At 36.5% G+C, this 20,532-nt stretch overlaps 1 protein-coding gene across 1 annotated transcript; it reads right to left on the reverse strand.

Moving 5' to 3' along the window:
- Positions 1-719: 719 nt before the first annotated feature.
- Positions 720-17,543, reverse strand: LOC110931995 (leucine-rich repeat extensin-like protein 5). The gene is made up of 4 exons (XM_035988157.1): positions 17,384-17,543; positions 10,605-10,703; positions 10,260-10,542; positions 720-1,944 (listed from the first exon to the last, which is right to left on the reverse strand). Exons 1-4 carry the CDS (start codon positions 17,541-17,543, stop codon positions 720-722), a joined length of 1,767 nt encoding a protein of 588 aa, XP_035844050.1.
- Between the last annotated feature and the right edge of the window lie 2,989 nt (positions 17,544-20,532).

Genomic DNA, 20,532 nt, shown 5'->3' on the forward strand with positions numbered 1-20,532 from the left:
ACAACTGCCAATGTCGTAAAAGACATTTTATTCATTATTAAACTCGTCTCGAAGGACATTTAAATAGCTTAGGAAGCTTGTCACAAGGACGAGTTAAGATCTATCTAACGATCTCTAAGATCAGTGATCTTTTAAGGGTTGAACAAAGTTCATCGCCTTTTTGACAAGAAGTTTACAAATTGTACTTTCATTGCCATCTTTACACCTTTGCTTTAAAAGCATGCATCTCAAATGGATGTCTTGGTGTATACATCGTTTGATGTTTACTAGCCATGATTCGCATTGATCATTTAGGCTATATGTGACTTGGAAGGATCCAAGTACCTTTTGGAAGCTTGTGTGGTTTCTCGTACCGCACAGCTAGGAATTTTAACATGTTTTCAGATGTTAACAGAGATTTGCTATCTTAAAAAGGTTGTACCATCATAGCCAATTAATACTTTGGCTAGGTTATACCTCTAAGAGTTTATTTGGCAGATCAATTATAAATTGAAAAGATATAATATGGTGTAATAAAATACACAATTAAAAACCAAAGTTGAAACTTCATTACGATGAAAAACAATACAACTGCCCTAAACGGGACTTAGGAAAAGACAAACTACCCACGCAGGGGCATACAGAAAGGAAAATAAGTCCACGCAGGGACTTGATACAGAAACTAAACAAATGTCCACGCAGGGACACGATTACAAGTACCAAGAAAACATAACAATCCTCTACTTCTTCTTCCCTTTTATAAGGTTCGCAAGGCCTTTCATGAAACTAGTATGCCTTTCCTTGTTCTTCCTAGCCTTGTTCTCAACCTTATCTAGCCTCTCCAGAATTTCTTGAGTTTGTTGCTGTTGCTGAAGCTGCTGGGGAGAAGGTGGCTGGTACGGCGGGTACTGGTAACCCTGAGCCGGGTATCCAGCTGGATGCATAGGAGGGTAAGTAGAAGGATAGAGGTGGTGATACTGCGCAGCCGTAAGGTACGGGTCTTGAGATACATAGTCCGAGGGGTACCCTGATGGGTTCTCATAAGGATTGTACCCGGAAGGACCTGGGTACGTCGGGATTGGGTTATCAAAACCCACAGGCGGCTGAGGTGGTGCATAAGAAGCTTGCGGAGGATTAGCCTCCGGTGCCGCGTTTGAGGGCCCACCCATCTGGGGGTCCTCTGGAATAGGGGGATAGGAACTCGAACCATGAGGAGAACTGAAACAAGGTCCTCCTCTTACGGACATGCGTGCGTTCCTCCTTCGCCTTGCAGGCTCGGGAGGTGGCTGCGGTGGCTGCTGCGGTGGCTCCTCTACCGGGAGTGGTGGTGGTGAGACAGCTTGAAGTTGAGGATCTTCCAAAGGTGGTTGGGCTGGAGAGCTATGGTAAGATGGGGTAAAGAACCAGTCATATGTAACCATTTTCTCCTGGAACGAGTCGGGCCCATGGTATGGGGATCCCTGATACGGAGACCCACTAGATATGCTGATAGGGTGGCCCGAGGTTCCTGTTTGCATCTCCGGGTCGGGGTCATCATCCATCTCCATTTCCTGAGAGAAATGGTCCTTAGGGCCCAATGGGTTATAGCCAAGAAAATCGTTAACATAATCGGCTGGGTTGAACTGTCCTGGGGAGTAGGGGGAGTCAGAATGATGAAACGAGTGAGATTGCAAAGAGTTATGCGACGGGTAAGACTCGTGCGAATGGTGAGATTGATGAGAGTGGTGAGAGTGTTCGGGCTCGTCTGGAGCAAACGGCCCGAAAGACGGATGAAAAGATGGCGAAGAGCTTAGGGAGACTGAGTGTCTTGCCGGCTCGAAAGGTTGACCCCACATATCGTGAGAGTTGGAGGAGGATAGGGACGCCGATGGAGTGCGTCTGTGTGATGGTCCAGCTGATGACGGTCCTCCGCGCATGTGACCCTTGCCTCGTCCTCTTACTCTTGGAGGCATGATGGTGAGTTTCCTGTTGAAACAAGAAAACAAAAATAAAACAAAACATAATAACAGCAAAGGAAAAGTAAAGATGTATTCTAGGTCATTTGCCGAGACTCGAGAGTCTAAGGAATGTGCTTATTGTGTCATTGAGATTAAACACAAAAGGTTAGTGTTTAATTCACTCAATGTTGGCTCTGATACCAACCTGTCACACCCCAATATTCCACGTATTACCGGTGGGCCCGGCGGGGAGTATCGTGACGTAGTTGATATCATCATTGTCAACACACACAATAATATAGCACAGCAGAAGGCTGGGTAAATAAACTATTACAAACCATACTGTCTGTCGCTGTTTGAGTACATGAATAATACAGACTGGAATGTAATAAGATCCACAGGCAGATCATAAAGTACAAAGAAACAAAAACTACAGACTTCGGGTATCTATTGGATTTGCAAGATCCTCTATAACACCCTATAGCTCCAGCCTATTTCGTGAAGTACCTGTCAATCAGTCTTTAGGAAAATACGTCAGTATACACTGGTAAATACAATTTAACTGACACGTTTTGAAAACATTTAAGAAAATTGATTTAAGTGCACAAGGCACAAATCATTTATAACTTGGGACAATCTTTATTAAGATCATGTATACAGCTTTACATATTTGTCATACATGTGGGGCCGGTTTGGAAGCCGGACATGATTAACTGACTCACCACTTATAGAACCCACAAAGGAGTTATCCCCAACTTGTGGGTAATTTAATATTTAGCATTTGCATCTGTCAGGTGCATGCTGCACCCCGTGCATAGGTCGTGGCCATTAATAACTTAAATGAGCCAAGGATATCCAGGACACGGTCGTTAACCCCCAAATGTTTATGTTATCAAATAATACAGATTAAAACGGGTTATGCGGATTTATTAAATCACAATCCGACAAAATAATCCCATACCCGACCAAGCGATATTAATATACCGTATCCCAAGCCCGTATAGGAAAAATAAGTTAAAAATATTTACCTGGTGGTAGCAGTAAATTCCTAAGGTTCTTGAAAGGCACTTTTTACCGGAAGCTATAAATCTGTATGGAAGGTTTAATTAGCCTATTAGGATGCTAACGAGTCTTTAATTAAGTCAAGGACTTAGACCGGCTAGCTAGAAGGAAACCTTACGGATCTAAACGCTAGATTAAGCGGAGACCGGGGTAGAATGTGATTTAGACCCGACAAGCTTGGATACTTGTATAATATGGGTAAACTAAACACATTCTGGAAAATGAGGATTTAATGATAAGGTTAAGCCCGTTTCGGCTATTTTACGTAAACTAGTCACGTAATCCTATCCGAACACGTAAACGCGTAACGGGTAACCGAATAAACTATATACAGGTCTTAATCATTATTATGCTCAAAATATGTTAATATATCAGTAATATATCAACATTTATGCCCAAAAAGCAATTTAAACCAAAATAAATCCCATAAGGGTATCTTGGTAATTTCAATGCCCATAAAAGAGTTTATTTATAAAACTGAGTTCCAGGTCTGATTATATTAGTAAAAACATGTACTTTAACGAGTTATATCAGTAGGATACTTAATATATGAAAAATATACCTTTTATTACCAATTATGCACCGTAGGGGCATTTTGGTAATTTTACATAGGCTTATAAAGGTTAAAACAGGTTTCTGAGTTTAAAAACTTTAGCTTACTGTAATATTATATAAATTAGTTTAAAATATCAGTAGGTAATCAGTTTTATATGTCAAATCTAGTTTTGACCCATACTAAGTGCTAAAAATGCTTAGAAACCGATTTAAAGGGCCATTATGATAAAAATAGAAAATCTGAGATTTTGGTCAGTTTATAAAGTTCAAAATATTATATTTATCATATAGAATCAGTAGCAAAAAGTTTGGCTTTAAAATGTTATGTAAAACTCATTTTATGGATGAAAAGGGTAAAACCGGCAATTATCGAAATTAGGCTATAATCCTATGTTATGCTCAGCCTAAAAATAAATAAAAATGTTCAAAAATCCCAAAATATTATTTAAACATCAGTAGGTAAAAATTTTGGTGTCAAAAATCGGATTTAGATAAGCTTTATGCTAATTACGCCTTTTAATTACTAAAAAGTCCCTTAATTAAGCTATTGAGCATAACTCCCATTCTAGACCTCAAACTGATGTCAAATTTTCGGGACATGTCTAAATATCAGTAGCAAAGGTTTTAGTTCATTCACATTGCTAAAAATCTCGGTTTTATGTAAAAAGGGCGTTTTAGGCACTAATGAGCATAATTACGATCAAGAGCATATATTACAAACGATTAGGCACCATACAATGTAACTTCAGAGGGTTATACTACAATGTAATATGGTCCTAATGGAAGCTTAAAACATGGAAGAATTAAGCTTGAACGGGTCAGAACTGAAAGTCAAAGCAAAAGTCAAGCTTTTGCGACTTTCGGTTATAATCTGCCCTTAGACTATTAATTGTCGGATTAGGACTGATAAAACATGTTTAGATAGTCATTACCAAGTCATTAGAATGTTAAAATGTAATTTTACCTCTGGTTTATTAAATAAAATCATTTTTGTCATTTCTGTCCAGTCTACTTTGACCCGACATTTAATCAGTCAAACGAGATAATTAGGAGACACCCCTTCAGGGGTTAATCACTTATACTAATGTGGTTTCGTAACCACTTTCAATTTAATCAGTGGTTAATCCACATGTAATTAAAACGAAAGTCAAACTGATTATACACTAAGTTTGACTTTTAAGTAATTAGGCTAAATTAAACAACTAAACAAGTAATTAGAAGCTTACTAATGGTCCTAGCAATCTTTTCTACACTTGTAATCCCCTTGTTACTGCTGAGAGCTCCAGAGCAAGTCCCACAAGTGAAGTGTTGCAAATGATGTGCCAAGAACACAAGAGGATGTGCACTTATATAGCAATTATCATGGATTTAGATCACTTCCAGGTGGATTTGGGGGCCCTGGGATCATCCCAGGTGTCCTAGCTATTTTATTAAACCGACATATAGCTCCAAGGGTCGTCACAACCTATGCAAAGGCGGTGGAACGGCTTAACCCGCACCTGGCAGGTGTTTTATGTTACTGGAAGTCCCTCGCGGCCCGCGTAAGAGTTACATATGGGCTTACGCGGCCCGCCTGGACATGGTTAACTGGCCAAAACAAGTTTCCAAACTGGCAGTTTCAGTCCCTGAATGTATTTAGCCCCATTTAACCTTATTGTTGACATGTAGGGCCCTTGTATTCAGCAAGTTAGTGTTCCATGAAGAATAGGCTAATTCGTTATGCTCGGGTTCGTTAAATTCCTTCATAAAAGCAAGTTTCATCAAGTTGACGCTTTTAACCCAAAGTTTAGAAAACATGCTTAACGATCTCGGAATTACGTGAAATTTTTACCACATATTCTCGGGAGTATATTTGAATATTACGAAGCCTCAGTTTCATTAAAAGGCCACTCAGAGGTCAGAATTGATATATTGACACTTTTAACCCTTGTAATTTATAATCTTTCGATTATTTTCCCAAACGGCTTCGTATACCCAATCAATCACCCATTTAAGAATATTTTCTTCACGTGTGGTCATTTAGAGGCTCAAGTTTGGCATGTTGACACTTTAGTCCTTTCGTTTGCATATTTTCACTTGTTGTCAACTTTAGTCCCTTAAACTCAATCTTTCGCTTAACCGGAGTTTAGGACACGTGTTTATGTATAATTTGACACGTTTTTACGTGGTGTTACACCAGACCAAGAGTTCATGGCCAAAGAAATGTCAAAAGAGACGTCAAATGTTAAAGCTTTTATTGCTAATGCTTATGATCTGAAATGGGCTGAAAAATGCAGAAAAGTCAGGGAAGCTGCAGAAGAAAAGCGGAGAAAGATTGAAGAAGAGGAAGAAGAAGAAGAAGAAAGGTTAAAAGCTGAAGCTGAAGCCGAGAGAAAGAAAAGAAATGAGTTTTTCCAATCAAACAGAACAGTCAAAGACGTTCCAGAATTTGAAATCAAAGTTGATACTGAAGCAGTCAAAGTTTCTGAAAAGTGCTTGAATTGTGATTCTTTGATCAAGCAAAACAATGAACTGTTGCACAATATTAACAGATTAAAAGAATCATATGATACAATGAACAGAGAGATCAACAAGTACACTGAGTCAAACTGCGAACAAGCTATAGCAATGAATACACTCAAAGGAGCTTACATAAGACAGCTTGATGATGTCAACTTTTACACAAAGAAATGTGCTGATCCGGAGTTGAAGCTGGCAACACAAAGAATAGAAACTGAGAGAGTTAAAAATCTATTGGATAGTTACTCATGTTCTACCTTTGTTGTTGACAGGATTTATCCGATTGTGGAGAGTTTGAAGACTTTTGAAGAAGTAAAGACTTCGGAAGAAAAGAAATTTGTGACAAAAGACGAGGATGAAATGACAATTTCTAGTAAGAAACCAAGTGTGGTCTACAATAGATGTCCGCCCCCGGTCGAAAATGGATATTCTCCTCGAAGTCAAAATTCCGAAAGAGTCAAAAAGGAAATTAACTCACAATGGGAGTCTGGGCCATCAGATAACTTGCCAGAAAATATTGATGTCACGTATACGTCGTCCGACACTGATCATGAGTCAAAATTGATAAAAAGTGTGGTCGATCAGGTGTTGGATAAAGATGACAGTGAGGAGTCAAAAATGGAGTCCAAACCCGAGTCAAAGTCTGAGTCCGATACATCAAAACCAACAATCAAAAAGGACAAACGAGTTTATAATAAAGAATTTATGCTATCAAAATCTAATTTGAATGATGAACCGATCAAAGTTGCATATACTTTGAAAGATTCTGACAAATTATATTCTGATGAGACTTTTCCAATAAGAAGTGTTAGATTTGAAATGATTCAAAAGGTTTTCAAAATTACAGAAATTAATATTTCTGAAATAAAAGATTTAAATCTTTCTGGAAAACCTAAACTATACACTTCAAGAGACCAACAAAGAATTAACAAGAAAATGGGTTACAATTATGGTTATAGTTTCCAAAAGAAACCAAACCATAATCGTAATTTCAAAAAGAAAGGTCTTGGATTTAATCAACCGAAAAACTATAAAAATGAGAAAATTTATAAACCAAAAACTGTGTTTGTTTCAGGAAAAACAACAGCGGCTGAGAAAGAGCAAGTTTTCAGGAAGCAGACAAATCAGGAATTCCTTGCCAAGAAGCAGGAAGAGCTGAGGAAGAATGTTATTCAGAAAAAGACAGAAACAAGAACCTGTTTTCAGTGCAAAACTGCTAGGCACATTGCTAGAAACTGTCCTAAAACATTCAAACCAAAACAGGAAGTTTCTAGTAAACTGAAAGAGAAAATTGTTGAGAAAACTGAACTTACAACCAAAAAGTTTACAGGCTTTGAAAATTCAACCTTTGAAGTGGGAGAATGTTCAAAGAATGTCTTAAAGAGAAAAGATAATTTGAAAAATCAAAAATGGGTTGTTAAGGGTTCAGGAAACAGTTCTGGTGATGAATCTGTCTCCACAAAGACAGAGGAACCGAAGGTTGTTGTGAAAGATGAGAAGAAAGTTTTGATAGTGGATGATGTGAATTTTTCACCACTGAGTGCTAAAAACTTCAAATCTAAAATCGGAAAAGTTGAAATTTCAAATCAGTTCTTTCCTAAAAAGAAAGAATTGAATATTGAAAAAGCCTTTAACCCTGCTGTGAAAAACATTTTTGGTAAAATGATTCAGGGGAAGGCTAAAGGGGTAAAAGAGTTTTACCAAGCTAAAAGGAAAGATATAACCTCTAATGAGACTGAAAAGGTTACACCCAAGGCTGGTCAGGTTTGGGTGGACATATTCTTTGTTGAATAGAAACCTGACTTGCCGGAGCTCCCAAGTTGGTAATCGCGGAGCATGAATCGGAATCTTTCTTGAAAATGTTTGTAAAATTTGTTTTGAGAAGTGTGAATTGCCGGAACTCCCAGGTTGGTAAGTGTGGAGTAGGAATCGGCACCTTGAGAATTCAACCAACGGATGATAATTGGTTGAAAAGGTTTGTGACAGGTGTTTTGGTTTTTGATTCTACAAGTGGTTCAATCATCGATTCTACAAGTGGTTAATCAAGGTCATTAAGTTGAACTTGATTTATCTATCATTCAAAAGATTGATAAACAATGTGATGAAATGACCCCAAAACCTACAAGTGGTTGATAAACGAACTTATTTTCCGTAAAAACCATTTGGATTAAAACAAACTTAAGTGTTTTGAAATCTTAATGGGAAAATAGTTTGTTGTGAGGGGGAGTTCTGATTGTTTATGCCAAGTGGATGGAGAATTGAGGCGATTCTATCAGTTGTCATGTTCTGTATAGTTTGTTTTCAATTTCTTTAAATAGTTTTGAATTTTAGGGGGGAGTAAGAAATTTTCAGAAAATCCAAAAACATTAGAAAATCTGAAAAAGCTAAAAACATGATAAAAATTCAAAAATGAGTTTTTGTTGCATAAAAGAGGAAATGATAGTACATCAGTGGACTATTAGAACACGCTAAAGAATTGTAAAGTCAAAATATGATAAACAATCTCACTGTGGATGTGTCAGTAGGTTTTTACACATTTAGTAAATTGTGACAAGATATAAACCTAAAAATTCAAACTTGCTTATTCTGTGGGTAACAACTTCTTGGATATATAGGTAACCCCTGAAATCTTGTTTGAAAGGTCCCTTATTCTGAGATACTAGGTCTTTATGCTCAGTGATATCTGGGGTATTATACCGGGACTTCTGCTGAATGGAAATTCTGACCTAGTCCCCGTATAATGCTTTCTGCAAAATGCTTGAAATACAACAAAAGCCCTCAGCAAAAATGATTAAACAATAAAATTGATAATCATTGCTGTTGAAGAAAAGATCCTCTAAAGGGGACACACCAAAAGTCGAAGCCGTCATCTCTCTGCGTATACGGAAGTATCGACCTGAGCTCTCACGGCCCTCGTAATTTAACCCCTTTACAGATATCATCTGTGGTATACTCACCTGTAAGACTGAATACTGGGATCTGGATACGGGAGTATATTCAAGTGGTGGGACACACGAATAAGTTTAAGTAATTAAGACACTAATAGTGTATCTCGAAACAGTTGAAATTTGTGTGAAAATTTAAGAGGACAAACATACTGACAATCTAGGTGAATTGTTTAGAACTTAAAATGAAATCAAGCTTAACGGTGTTAGTGATATGTCTCAAAACTGATATGATCCTCTTGCACGAACTCAGAAAAATATTGTCTGTAAATATTTCTTTACTGCATTTTCTTTTATTCAAAAAAATTCAAAAAGATTTTAGTGTGTTTTAGCATAAATTTTGTAAAATCCAAAAAGATTTTCGACAACTGGTGTTGAAAAGCTGATTTTCGAAATTCCAAGTGCTAAACATGAAGAACAGGTTTGGGAGAAAATGTATGAAGATGTTATGTTTATAAGTGGTTTTCAAAGAACAAATCATTTTGTATATTATCTGAAATAGTTTCTAAATTTTAAAGATTTAATCATTTTGAAACTTATGTGTTGAGTAGAGATTATACAGGTAACCTGAGCTGGTAGAGAGCCAGGTCAAGATATTGGAACGAATCATGAATGTGTGATTTCCAGACTACGATCCCAGCAAATTGAGAGGGGGAGTCTGAAGGCAAAATTGAGAAAGCAGTTAGAGCCAGTGCTGATCCTGGAACTGCATTTGCACAAGAGAGAAGATAGAGTTTGATGATGCTTCAATGGAGAACATTCGAGGAAGAGGAGCTTGTTTGTGATAAAGACTGATAAAGACTGAAGGTTGACAACCGAAGACTCGACACTGAAGACTCCGTCAACATCCGAGGGGGAGTTTGTTGGTGCATCCGTCTGTCGCCTACGTCTTGTATCGTATAGGATAGAACAGGGCACGGAATCCTAGAAATTGTTCTTAGAAAGTGATTCCGCCCGAAACGTCCAAGTAGCTGATTCCGCCCCTAATGTGTCTAGATCATGATTTCGCTCCAATGTATATGTTCTGATTCCGCTTGTAATGCGAGGACTATATATAGGTGTAGTTAGGAGCGAAATCACAGAATAGTTGTTAGGTCATAGTCATTCCGGTTGCCACGAAGTGCTGCCGAAGTGTTGGCAGAGCTTGTAATCGATTCAGTAATCAATAAAACAACAGTTAAAAGTGAATACGGCTGAGATTGCACCAAAACATTAGTTTCCGCCTCTTGTTTTGGACAAAAACTCTTCTGATTGACTCATTCAGGGCCGAAAACGATCCTACACTACAGGAGGGAGAGGAGCAACATCAGCGGGTACGGGTGGAGGAATAAATGGCTCGGCAAAAGGAAGATCAACAGGTGCAGGTACTGGGTCGGGAATAGGGAGTGCAATATCTGGTAATTTAAACGGAACATGGTCAGGATCAGGAATCGGCTCAAGATCAATAGGTGCAACATCAGGCTGACCCAAAGGAACAGGAGCTAGCTCAGGAGCAGGCTCTGGGTCGTGTGGGGGTGTGGGATCTCGAGCAGGTGATAGTGCGGCAGACATAGCGGTGTCGTCGTCTGAGTTAGTAGTAAAGCTGAAGATGTCACAGACTCAAAGGAGTCTAAAACCGAGTGCAAACTAGAATCAGAGGATATCTCAATGACAGGAGTCTCAGGAGGTGGGACAGCAACAACATCCTCAACTATCTTTCCATCACCCTGGGCGTCGACAAGAGGACCTTCAACAAACAAATCAACGTCATATTCAAACAAATCGTCATCATCCTTGAACAAGTCATCGATGGGCCAAGCCTGGGAGGAACGACCACAAGAGGTACGACATCGAGGATCGGAGCCACGATGTGCTCACCATCGGGATGACCAATGATGAGGTGGTCATGGACTGGAACAGGGATGACAAAAGGATCCTCGTCAGGGAAACCATCTGCAAGGATAAATCATCGCCAAAGTCTGGTAGCGTGAACGACTGGAAGCATGTCAGAATCACTCTTAGTGTCTGACGTATATATCCCTGGTGCGGGCATAACCTCGTCGTCTGCTGCGACTGCCATCGGGTCACGGGCATCCGACAATCCCACTCTTTGAGGATGACATGTGTGCCTGTATCGTCACAATCCTAACATATGTACATAGAGTAACCACTAATACTCAGTATATGCAAACAAAGGCAATTTATCATGTAACCATGTATTCACATTATCCTTCATGAATCTTTCTCTATCTTTCCTAGTCTACCTCATGCAGACTAAACCACCAATGTGACCTTGCAACCGTGTTTCTTGTCTTTCCTTTTTGTAAAAACGTTTGTTCCATGGATCTGGGCGTTGTGTGCATATGCAATGAAAACATGTTGTAAAAATAATTTCGAGAGAGAGCCCTAGTGATTGTAGTCTAGACTCGAGAAGAAATCCTAGTTCGCTACAATCGAAGTTCTGATACCAAACTGTCACACCCTGACTTTTGCGGAAGCGTGATTTGGTATGACTTGCTTAATATCATTGCATTCAACCATAACAAACATCTATATGATAAAACCATGATGTTCATCTATAAATTAAGTTTCAAAACATTACAATCGTCATTGTTTCACCACAATCCAAGACTTCAATTTCAAGTACATAACAACCCAAGTTTTAGGTTCCAAACTGGACTTAGCAAAAGACACTACTAAAAGCTAGGCTTTGAACTATGTATCTTATCCAAGATAAGATGCAAAATCCAAACCTTTCGACACTGGATGACATCTTTTATTCGAAGACACAACTTGAAATCTTGAACGCCCGCCTAGATCCATAATCAACTTCCTGAAATACATGTAGTTTGAAAACATCAACAAAAGTTGAGCGAGTTCATGTGTTTTGTATGTGTGCACGAACATTCCTTGAAAACATTTGTAAGTATGTATGTATGTACTTGTAAATCGGTATGAAAGCAACAAGGAAACAGATCAATTAATGTGTAGCTAATACATTAATATGTGTGACATGGTGCAGGAAGGCTCAAACCTAGCAGATTTTGTACCGGGCTATCCGGCGGGAACGACATAGTCACCTCATGGGCCAAACCCCGGTCCACATGGGTGTGGGCTCGCTACACCCAAATAGATCTATCAGTCATGTCCCTCGGTCCTACAATGAGGATTAATGGTCTTAAGCGTTGTACCCACCACTCACATGATCTAGCAGTACCCTTCCTTAGCTAGCCATACCAAATGTAATCGTATGTAAACAATTTGTAACATGTACCACACCCCCGAAGTTATAAAACTGAAAATAGTTAAAAGAAAAGGGGGACATGAACTCACTGTTTTGCGTTCTTTGGTCAAATAACTCAAAGCTTCCTTTACGTCGCACGACTACCTACAAACGTGCTACGGTTCATTAGACGGGTGGGTCGTGCCTTGACCTTGGTCTTATTTAGTATTTTTGAGTTACGTTTCTTTGTGTCATCAATGTTATTCCAAGTATATAATTATTTGTTAAAATAATAAATATTTTAACTTAAATTATATTTATCAAATTTTGGAATATTAGTTAAAATAATATACTTTAACTTGACTCATATGTGTATTTGTACATGTATAACTTCCCCAAGGATGGGTGTATTTATACTCATATTCTTATACTTGTGTATTTTGCCAAGTATCGGTGGTGTATTCTGGTGTGTATGTATACGTACGAGAATACGTATTTTTATTGTGTTTATTAAGTATTCATATACTTAATTTTTGTATTAACTTTTCCGGAATAACATTTATAATAAAAATACATCAATATATATTCCCAAAATATATATTTTAAGAAATCTTATATAGAAAAATCATTTATAATTTTTCCCTTAGCAAAAATATTTATAAACTTCATATAAGTCTCAAAAATAATATATTTTCAAGTCTAGCTTAGAAAATATATAAATTCATTTTTCAACCAAAGGTAATATGTTTCATGTTTATTTAAGAATATATATATTTTCTCCCCAAAAATAATATATCTTCTAATATTCCCAAGAAAAATATATATTTTTATTTACCAAAAATAATATATTTTCTCCTTGTCAAAAATATGATATATTTTTGTGGTAATTGTAAAAATCATATTTTTGTTCCTTTGGTGTCCAAAATACCAATTATCAAAATTATACTTATGAATTTATTTCCGGAATGTTTATGTAAGTTATATTCCTTGTTCAGTTTCTCCAATATTTTGGGTATAAATTACGTATTTATTTCTTGGAATTTTGGTAATATTTTGGATTGTAATTTCTTGGTATTTTGGTGAGTTATATTATTTCAAGTTCTAAAATCATATAACTAATACACACAATATAAAAATAATCACACACATGGTGACATCTAAATATATATTTTCCTAAATACATATTTAGTCACTTTTATTAGCAAAAACCAACCTCCAATACTTATAATTTTGGTAACAAAAATTATGGCAAACTTTATATAAAAATTCATGGTTTAAAATATATTTGTAAATATTTATTTAAAAATATTTTTTTCTAAGCGTTTAATTTTTTTAGAAAAATTTTGCCATAGTTTCCCCTTAAAAATGGAGGTTTCCATGCTTTTAAAGCATATCGTTTTCTTTTATAAATCACCACAATCAACAATAAACCAATCAACACTTACCAATTTGCCAAAATCAAGCATAAATTACTACTTCATTAACTTGAAAATTTACAAAAATTTGTAGTAACTTACTAGTGTGTTTAGTAAGCTTAGTTACCCTTTAAAGTGTGGCTGTTTATATAAAAACATCATTATTGAAGAATTTAGTTCTTTACAACTTGCAAATAAATTTTCTAAAAATATTTCTTCTTGAGTTTTTCTTGTTACATATACATTTCTACACTTGATTAACCACCCAAAATATGGTTAATTTCTTTAAGAACCAAGCTTAAGTGAACTTTGTATTTTTAACTTGATTTCTTGAAAAATCATTCTTAAAATCATATGTTTATAAGACTTTATATCACACTTTGTTCATCATACTTCAAGAAAAACATTAGATCTTTCAAGTTCATGCTTTACATATGGATGATTACTTTGATCTTAACATAATCCTCCTCTCATCTTGCTAGATTATGTCTTTAATCCCTATCTAGCAAGATCATATGATGTCTAACATCATAAACACAAATATTCAACAATCAACAAGCACATAACAACATGATTTCTTATGATTTTTAAGCTTATGTTTAAGTTTCATGTTCATGATTCATAGTGTTCTTCAAGATTAACCACTTATATCATCTTTTAACCAACTTAAGAAGATGTAAAATAGAGTGTGGATGATCTTACTACTGGCTCAAGGCTAGGGATGATCACAAGATGAGGAAGAGGTAGATAAAAGCACTAGGGGGAGGTCCTTCACCTTCCAAAGACACCAAGCTCCTTAATCTTGCTTTTAACACCTTAGAATCACCTTGGAATGCTTGAAGGTTAAACGAAAATGAAGGTAGTAGGGTGGGGTGTGTGAGTCGTAGGCTATGGAGGAGAAGAAGGGGAATTTTTGGTGTTGAAGATGATGAAATGAACTTGGCTTAATCTTGTGGTTAATTTACAAAAACTTCCAACAAATAAGTATCCATAGGTTATTATGTTTAGTAAAGTTATAACAAGATCCAATAAATAATCCAAATAAAATCTATGGTGGGACCCACATGTTGGGCCGTAAGTGGGGGCAGGGGTATAGGGTTGGAATGTAATGCTAAGTTAGTTATATTAGTTACAATCCAAGTGTATTAGTTAGGTGTTCAGTTACTAGTGTAGGATTGAGATTCGACCTATACGAGTCGATCAGAAGAGTTCTAATCCAAATCAAAGGCGGAATTCAGTGATTAGGACTTGATTACAGCTTGATTCACACACAGATTCACTTTAACTGTCTTGTATATTGATTTGAAAGAGTTACAGATCATACAAAACTTCAGCAGCACCTAGGCTCTGGAATCACAACTGTCAAATGAATGACAAAGCTCAGCTATATATAGGGGATGCCAATTCGCATGGAATGGACATGATCCATTTCGTGCGAAATGGACAATGATCGTTTTGTACGAATTGGCCTCTGCCAATTCGTGTGAACTGGTCCAACACCTTTAAACCACTATAATCTAGCCTACCGAGCTCCATTCTATCCAATCTAGATACAAGACTCGATACAAGACGAAGTCGACAGACATATGCACCAACAGACTCCCCCTTGGATGTTGACGAAGTCATAGGTGTCGAGTCTTCAGTATGATAAGTCTTTAGTCTTGATCAGTCTTCGTGCTCTGCCAAAGTATCTGACACTGTAAGCATCCTCAATCTTTTCTCTTCTTCTATCAGCAGCTAACCTCCCCCTTGGATGTTGATCTAATCTTCAATCTCCTCTTTCTCTCATTCATTAGCATTAGCAGCTGGATTCGTACGATAGGATCTGAAACTGGCTCTACTATCTTCAGACTCCCTTTTGCTAGCAGACTACCCCTTAAATTGTTCTGGGATCGCAATCTGACATAGCACTCGTTTTATAATCGAAACCTGGCTCAAAATCTGCTTAGGTTTAGACACGGAGATCTTGTTTTGTAACATTCACAGTCTCAGGAACGTCTCCTGGCTCTCTGTAAGCTGCACAATTTTCTATCTAACAATAAGATTCACAATAGTTAAGATTTAACAAATTTAGAATTCCTGCTGACCACTTGTATATGAAACATTCTAATTTGGTATTTTCATTAAATTGAAACCATTTAAACTTTTCAAATTCATTCTCATTTCAAACAAACTCTCCCAAACCATTGTTCATCATGTTTAGCACTCGGAATTTTGAAAATCAACTTTTCAACATCAGTTGTCGAAAATAAGAAGAAATAAAATCTTTTTGATTTTTCAAAATTTTATACTAAAACACAATCTTTTTGAATATTTGTTTTTAATGAAAAGCAGTAAAGAAATATGTACAGACAATATTTTTGTGAGTTTGTGTAAGAGGATCATGTCAGTTTTATGAGACAAATCACTAACACCGTTAAGCTTTAAACATTTTAAGTTCTAAGCGATTCACAGTATATTGATCCACTTAAATTTTCACACAAAGTTCAACTGTTTCGAGATACGAGATTAATATTTTAAGCACTTAAACTTATTCGTGTGTCCCACCTCAGAATATACTCTCGTATCCAGACTCCTATATTCAGTCTTACAGGTGAGTGTACACTAATGATATCTGTAAACGGGTAATGCGAGACCATGAGAGCTCAGGTTAGAACTTCCGTTCAGAAAAAGAGATGATGGCTCGTCTTTCGGTGTGTCCTGTTTGGGGATCTTTTCTTCAACAGCACATGATTAGCATTTTTCAATGTTTCATCATTTTTTATGCTGAGGGTGAGCTTTAAGATTAAAGCAGTGCAGAGCATTATACGAGGACTAGGCTATTGCTTCCGCAAAATCAGAAGTCCTGGTATAATACCCCAGATATCATCATGCACAAAGACCTAGTATGTCAGAAATAGAAAGCCCTTCAAACAAGATTTCAGGGGTTACCTATATATTCGAGAGATGTTCCCCACGAAATAAGCAAGTTATTCGTATTTAAGTTTATATCTCGAAAACAATCTACTGAATGTATAAAAACCTACTGGAACATCATCAGTGAGACCGTTTATTACATATGACTTTCCGATTCTTTAGCGTGTTGTGATTGTCCACTGATGTACTATCATTTCCTCTTTTTCACAACAAAACTCTTTTTCATTTTCTCATGTTTTTGTTGTTTTTCAATTTTTTCAATCAAAATGAGTTTTGTGCTTTTTCAAATTTTCTAATGTTTTTCGATTTTCTGAAATTTCTTACTCCCCCTAAAATTCAAAATCAGTTAAAGAAAATTTGACAAACTAATGTAAAATGCTTCAATTTGCCATTCACTTGACATAAACAATCAGAACTCCCCCTGACAACAAACTATTTTCCCATTATGATTTCAAAACACTTAAGTTTGTTTTAATCAAAATGGTTTTTCCGGAAAATTAGTTTGTTAAAACCACTTGTACGATCGGGGATTAATTCATCACATTGTTTTTCTTTATCAACCACTTGTATGATAGTTAAATCAAGTTCAACTTAACGACCTTGATAAACCACTTGTAGGTGAAAACCCCTTTTTCAACCACTTGTAGGTTCACTTATCAACCATACCATTTGTAAATCGAAATATGACAATTTTAAATTTTGAGAAAAATGCCGATTCATGCTCCACGATTACCAACTTGGGAGCTTCGGCAAGTCAGGATTTTAAGTAGAGAATGCTGTCACCCAAGCCTGACCAGTCTTGGGTGATTGTGAATCATCTTCAATCCACCATATTTTTTTATTTGTAAAACTCTTTAACACCTTTCACCTTACCATCTGTCATTTTTCCAAAAATATGTAACACTTTTCCATTAAAAACCTTTTCAGCATCAAATTCTTCCTTTCCAGAGAAGAATTGATCTGAAATCTCAATTTTACCAACCTTTGATTTCAGGTTTTCTTTTGACAATAACGGAAAGTTTTTATCATTCATTTCTGGAACGGAATTCTCATCATTTTTCTCAATAAATGACTCCTCTGACTTTGACGAGTCAGATTCATTGTCAGAACTAGTTTCAGATTTAACAACCCATTTTTGTATATTTAAATCGACTCTTCTTTAGTAAAAACGTTTCGAACTTTCACAAACTTCGAAAGCCGAATTTTTGAACTCTTTAACATTTTCAATTGGTTGTTCTTTTTTATCAACACATTTTTTCTTCATTTTAGAGTTAGAAAAAACTCTCTGTTTTGTGTTGGTGGACTTTGGGCAATTCCAAGCAATGTGTCCAACTTCTTGACATTTGAAACAAGTTCTTCTGTCAACTCTTGGTGCAGATTTTTTCAAAACGTTCATTTTCTTTTCGGCGAGAAACTCTTTGTTTGACTGTTTTCTGAACAGTTTCTCCTTTTCTTCTTCTGAACTTGTACCTGAAACAAATTTAGTTTTTGGTTTATAATTTTTCTCATTTTTATAATTTTCAGGTGGAATAAAACCTAAACCTTTCTTTTTGAAATTACTATTATGGTTTGGTTTTGGTTGAAAACCTGAACTAGAACTGTAACCTTTTTTCTTGTTCAATCTTTGTTGAACTCTTGAAGTGTATTTTTTAGGTTTTTCATTAAGATTTACATCTTTTATTTCAGAAATATTAATTTCTGTTAATTTGAAAACCTTATTTATCATTTCAGTTCTGACACTTCTTATTGGAAATTCTTCACTAGAAAATAATTTGTCAGAATCATTCAAAGTATATGCTACTTTGAATGTTTCATCATTCAAATTATTCGTTGACATCAGAAAATCTTTATTATAAACCCTTTTGACTGGTGAACTCGGACTCTTGTCTGATGAACTCGAACTTTCAGATTTAGACTCCGACTTTGACTCTTCATCCATATCCAACACCTGATCGACCACTTTCTTTAATAACTCAGACTCATGATCAGTGTCAGACGCTGTGAATGTGACGTCAATGTTGTCTGGTAACTCATCAGTTGTTTCAGACTTTAACTTTATATTGACTGCCTTTTTTAATTGTTCCTCATTTGGTTTTCTAGGAGAATAACTTTCCCAGATCGGAGGCGGACACTTGTTATACTTGACACTTTGTTTCTTACCAGTATCCGTAAGTTCCGTCTTTTTATCTTGAAAAGCTTCAAGACCTGCAACAGTAGGATAAACTCTATCAATCAAATAATCACAAGTTGAATAACTCAACAACAATCGTCTGATTCTTTCATTTTCAATCTTTTCAGTTTCCAAATCCTGCTTCAGCTTTGCACACTCTTCAATATAATGATTGATGGCCTTCTGCTTAGTCATTAATGTTGAACTCATCATCGTCGAGGCAGCTTCTACTTCTAAGTTTGTCTTGTTCAAACTATCAACCGTTATGTTCAGCACATCATACGATTCTTTTACATACTTAACATCAAATAACATTTTTTTCTTTTAACTTGTCTAGTTCACTATACTTCTTGTCTTTCTCTTCACAATGTTTGCATGGATCCAAACATTTTAGACAAGGTTTTGTGACCTCGACAATCTTTTCAACTTCGACTATCTTTTCAACTTCGATAATTTTTTCAACTTCGACAATTTTTCAACTATTTTCTCAATCACCTTTTCAGTCATTGGTTTCTCTTCAAATTTTTCTTTATCAGCTTCCATTTTTTTCCTTTTCTTCAGCAATCCTTCTTGCATCCAATTCTTCCAATTCTCTCTTCAGTCGAGCAGCCCTTTTCTCTTTCAACATCTCAATTTTATCTGCAAAAAACAAATTAAAACTAAATGAGTCCAAATTTTTTCTAGCTGTATTAATATACTCTTCCTCATCGTCGGTGTCTTCATCAGTGACATCTGTGCTTGTGATATCATTATGCAAACTCTGAACAATACAATATTAATAAAACAATGTGTTTTGATCCCAATGTTTGTCATTTATGTTTGGTTTTGTGCCCATTTTGATTTCTGATCGATTTTGAACTCTATATCGTTTTCTGGGAAGTTATACGCAAATTGATGCGTAAACGCAGCCAGTTTAACGCGAAAAACACTCCGGAACATCATCATAAACTTAACATACCTTAAATAACCTTTACATAACTTAGAAATAAGTTTTAAAGGCTTTGGTATGACAAAAACAAGTTTATTCGCTCTCAGGGACTAATTGCGTCAACTTGCAAAAGTCTGCCGTTTCGTAAGGCAACGTACAGTCCAGAACTTGATCATAAGTTAAACATACCATATATAACCTAAACATGGCTTAGAAATAAGCTTTGATAGGTTCGGTGTGCGAAAACATGCTTACATGATCTTACAGGGACTAAAAGTGTCAAAAACAGCGTAAGTTTGCATTTTCGCGCATATCTTACGTTCTGGCCAGATCTGGACATCCAAAATTTTTGTACACACTAAAATATTCTTATTTTAGTGATCGGCATGCAAAAATTCCATTCGTCGCTTAATTTGGTTCGTTTTCACGTCCGTTTGAGTTTCGTCATAATTTAACGAAAAACGCGACCGTACGACCAAACGAGCCGACATCCGAGAATGTTCCAAGCATATTTTGAGTCCTCTAAACTTTATTAACCTTCTAGAGCCTTGAAAATGGCTTAACGGGGGTCAAAAAGGCCTGAAATGGACTCGAATGCATGCAGGGACTACAGCTGTCAATATATCAAACTGTTGCTGATCTGGGGAGCCCAGGCGGGCCGTGTAAGCCCTCTCCCATCTCTTACGCGGGCCGCGTCAGCATGCCCAGTTCCAGAAAATTGAATTTCAGCATTCTGTTGCAACTTCAGGGGCTGTTAGTGTAAATTCCTTGTGTGATGGGCAAGTTTATGTGCTCTCCAAGTAATACCAGCTGTCCCTAACACTTGTATGGCCAGATTTCATTGCTTAATGGCTAAACAAAACACTTGGAATGATCTTGTTCTTCATGCTCTACTATAAATAGCATGCCAAACTCCTTCATTCC

Source organism: Helianthus annuus, chromosome 3, assembly GCF_002127325.2.
Source record: "Helianthus annuus cultivar XRQ/B chromosome 3, HanXRQr2.0-SUNRISE, whole genome shotgun sequence".
Lineage (NCBI taxonomy): Eukaryota > Viridiplantae > Streptophyta > Magnoliopsida > Asterales > Asteraceae > Helianthus > Helianthus annuus.

Bases quoted from the DNA above. Each gene is read 5' to 3' on its own strand.
- LOC110931995 (XM_035988157.1), bottom strand. From the start codon at position 17,543: ATGAATGATAAAAACTTTCCGTTATTGTCAAAAGAAAACCTGAAATCA. The intron at 10,704-17,383 runs GTAAGGTGAAAG...TGTTTGTTGAAG, and splicing joins TTTTGGAAAAATGACAGATG to GTCCTCTTGTCGACGCCCAG. The intron at 10,543-10,604 runs GTTTGCACTCGG...CTACTAACTCAG, and splicing joins TGAGATATCCTCTGATTCTA to ACGACGACACCGCTATGTCT.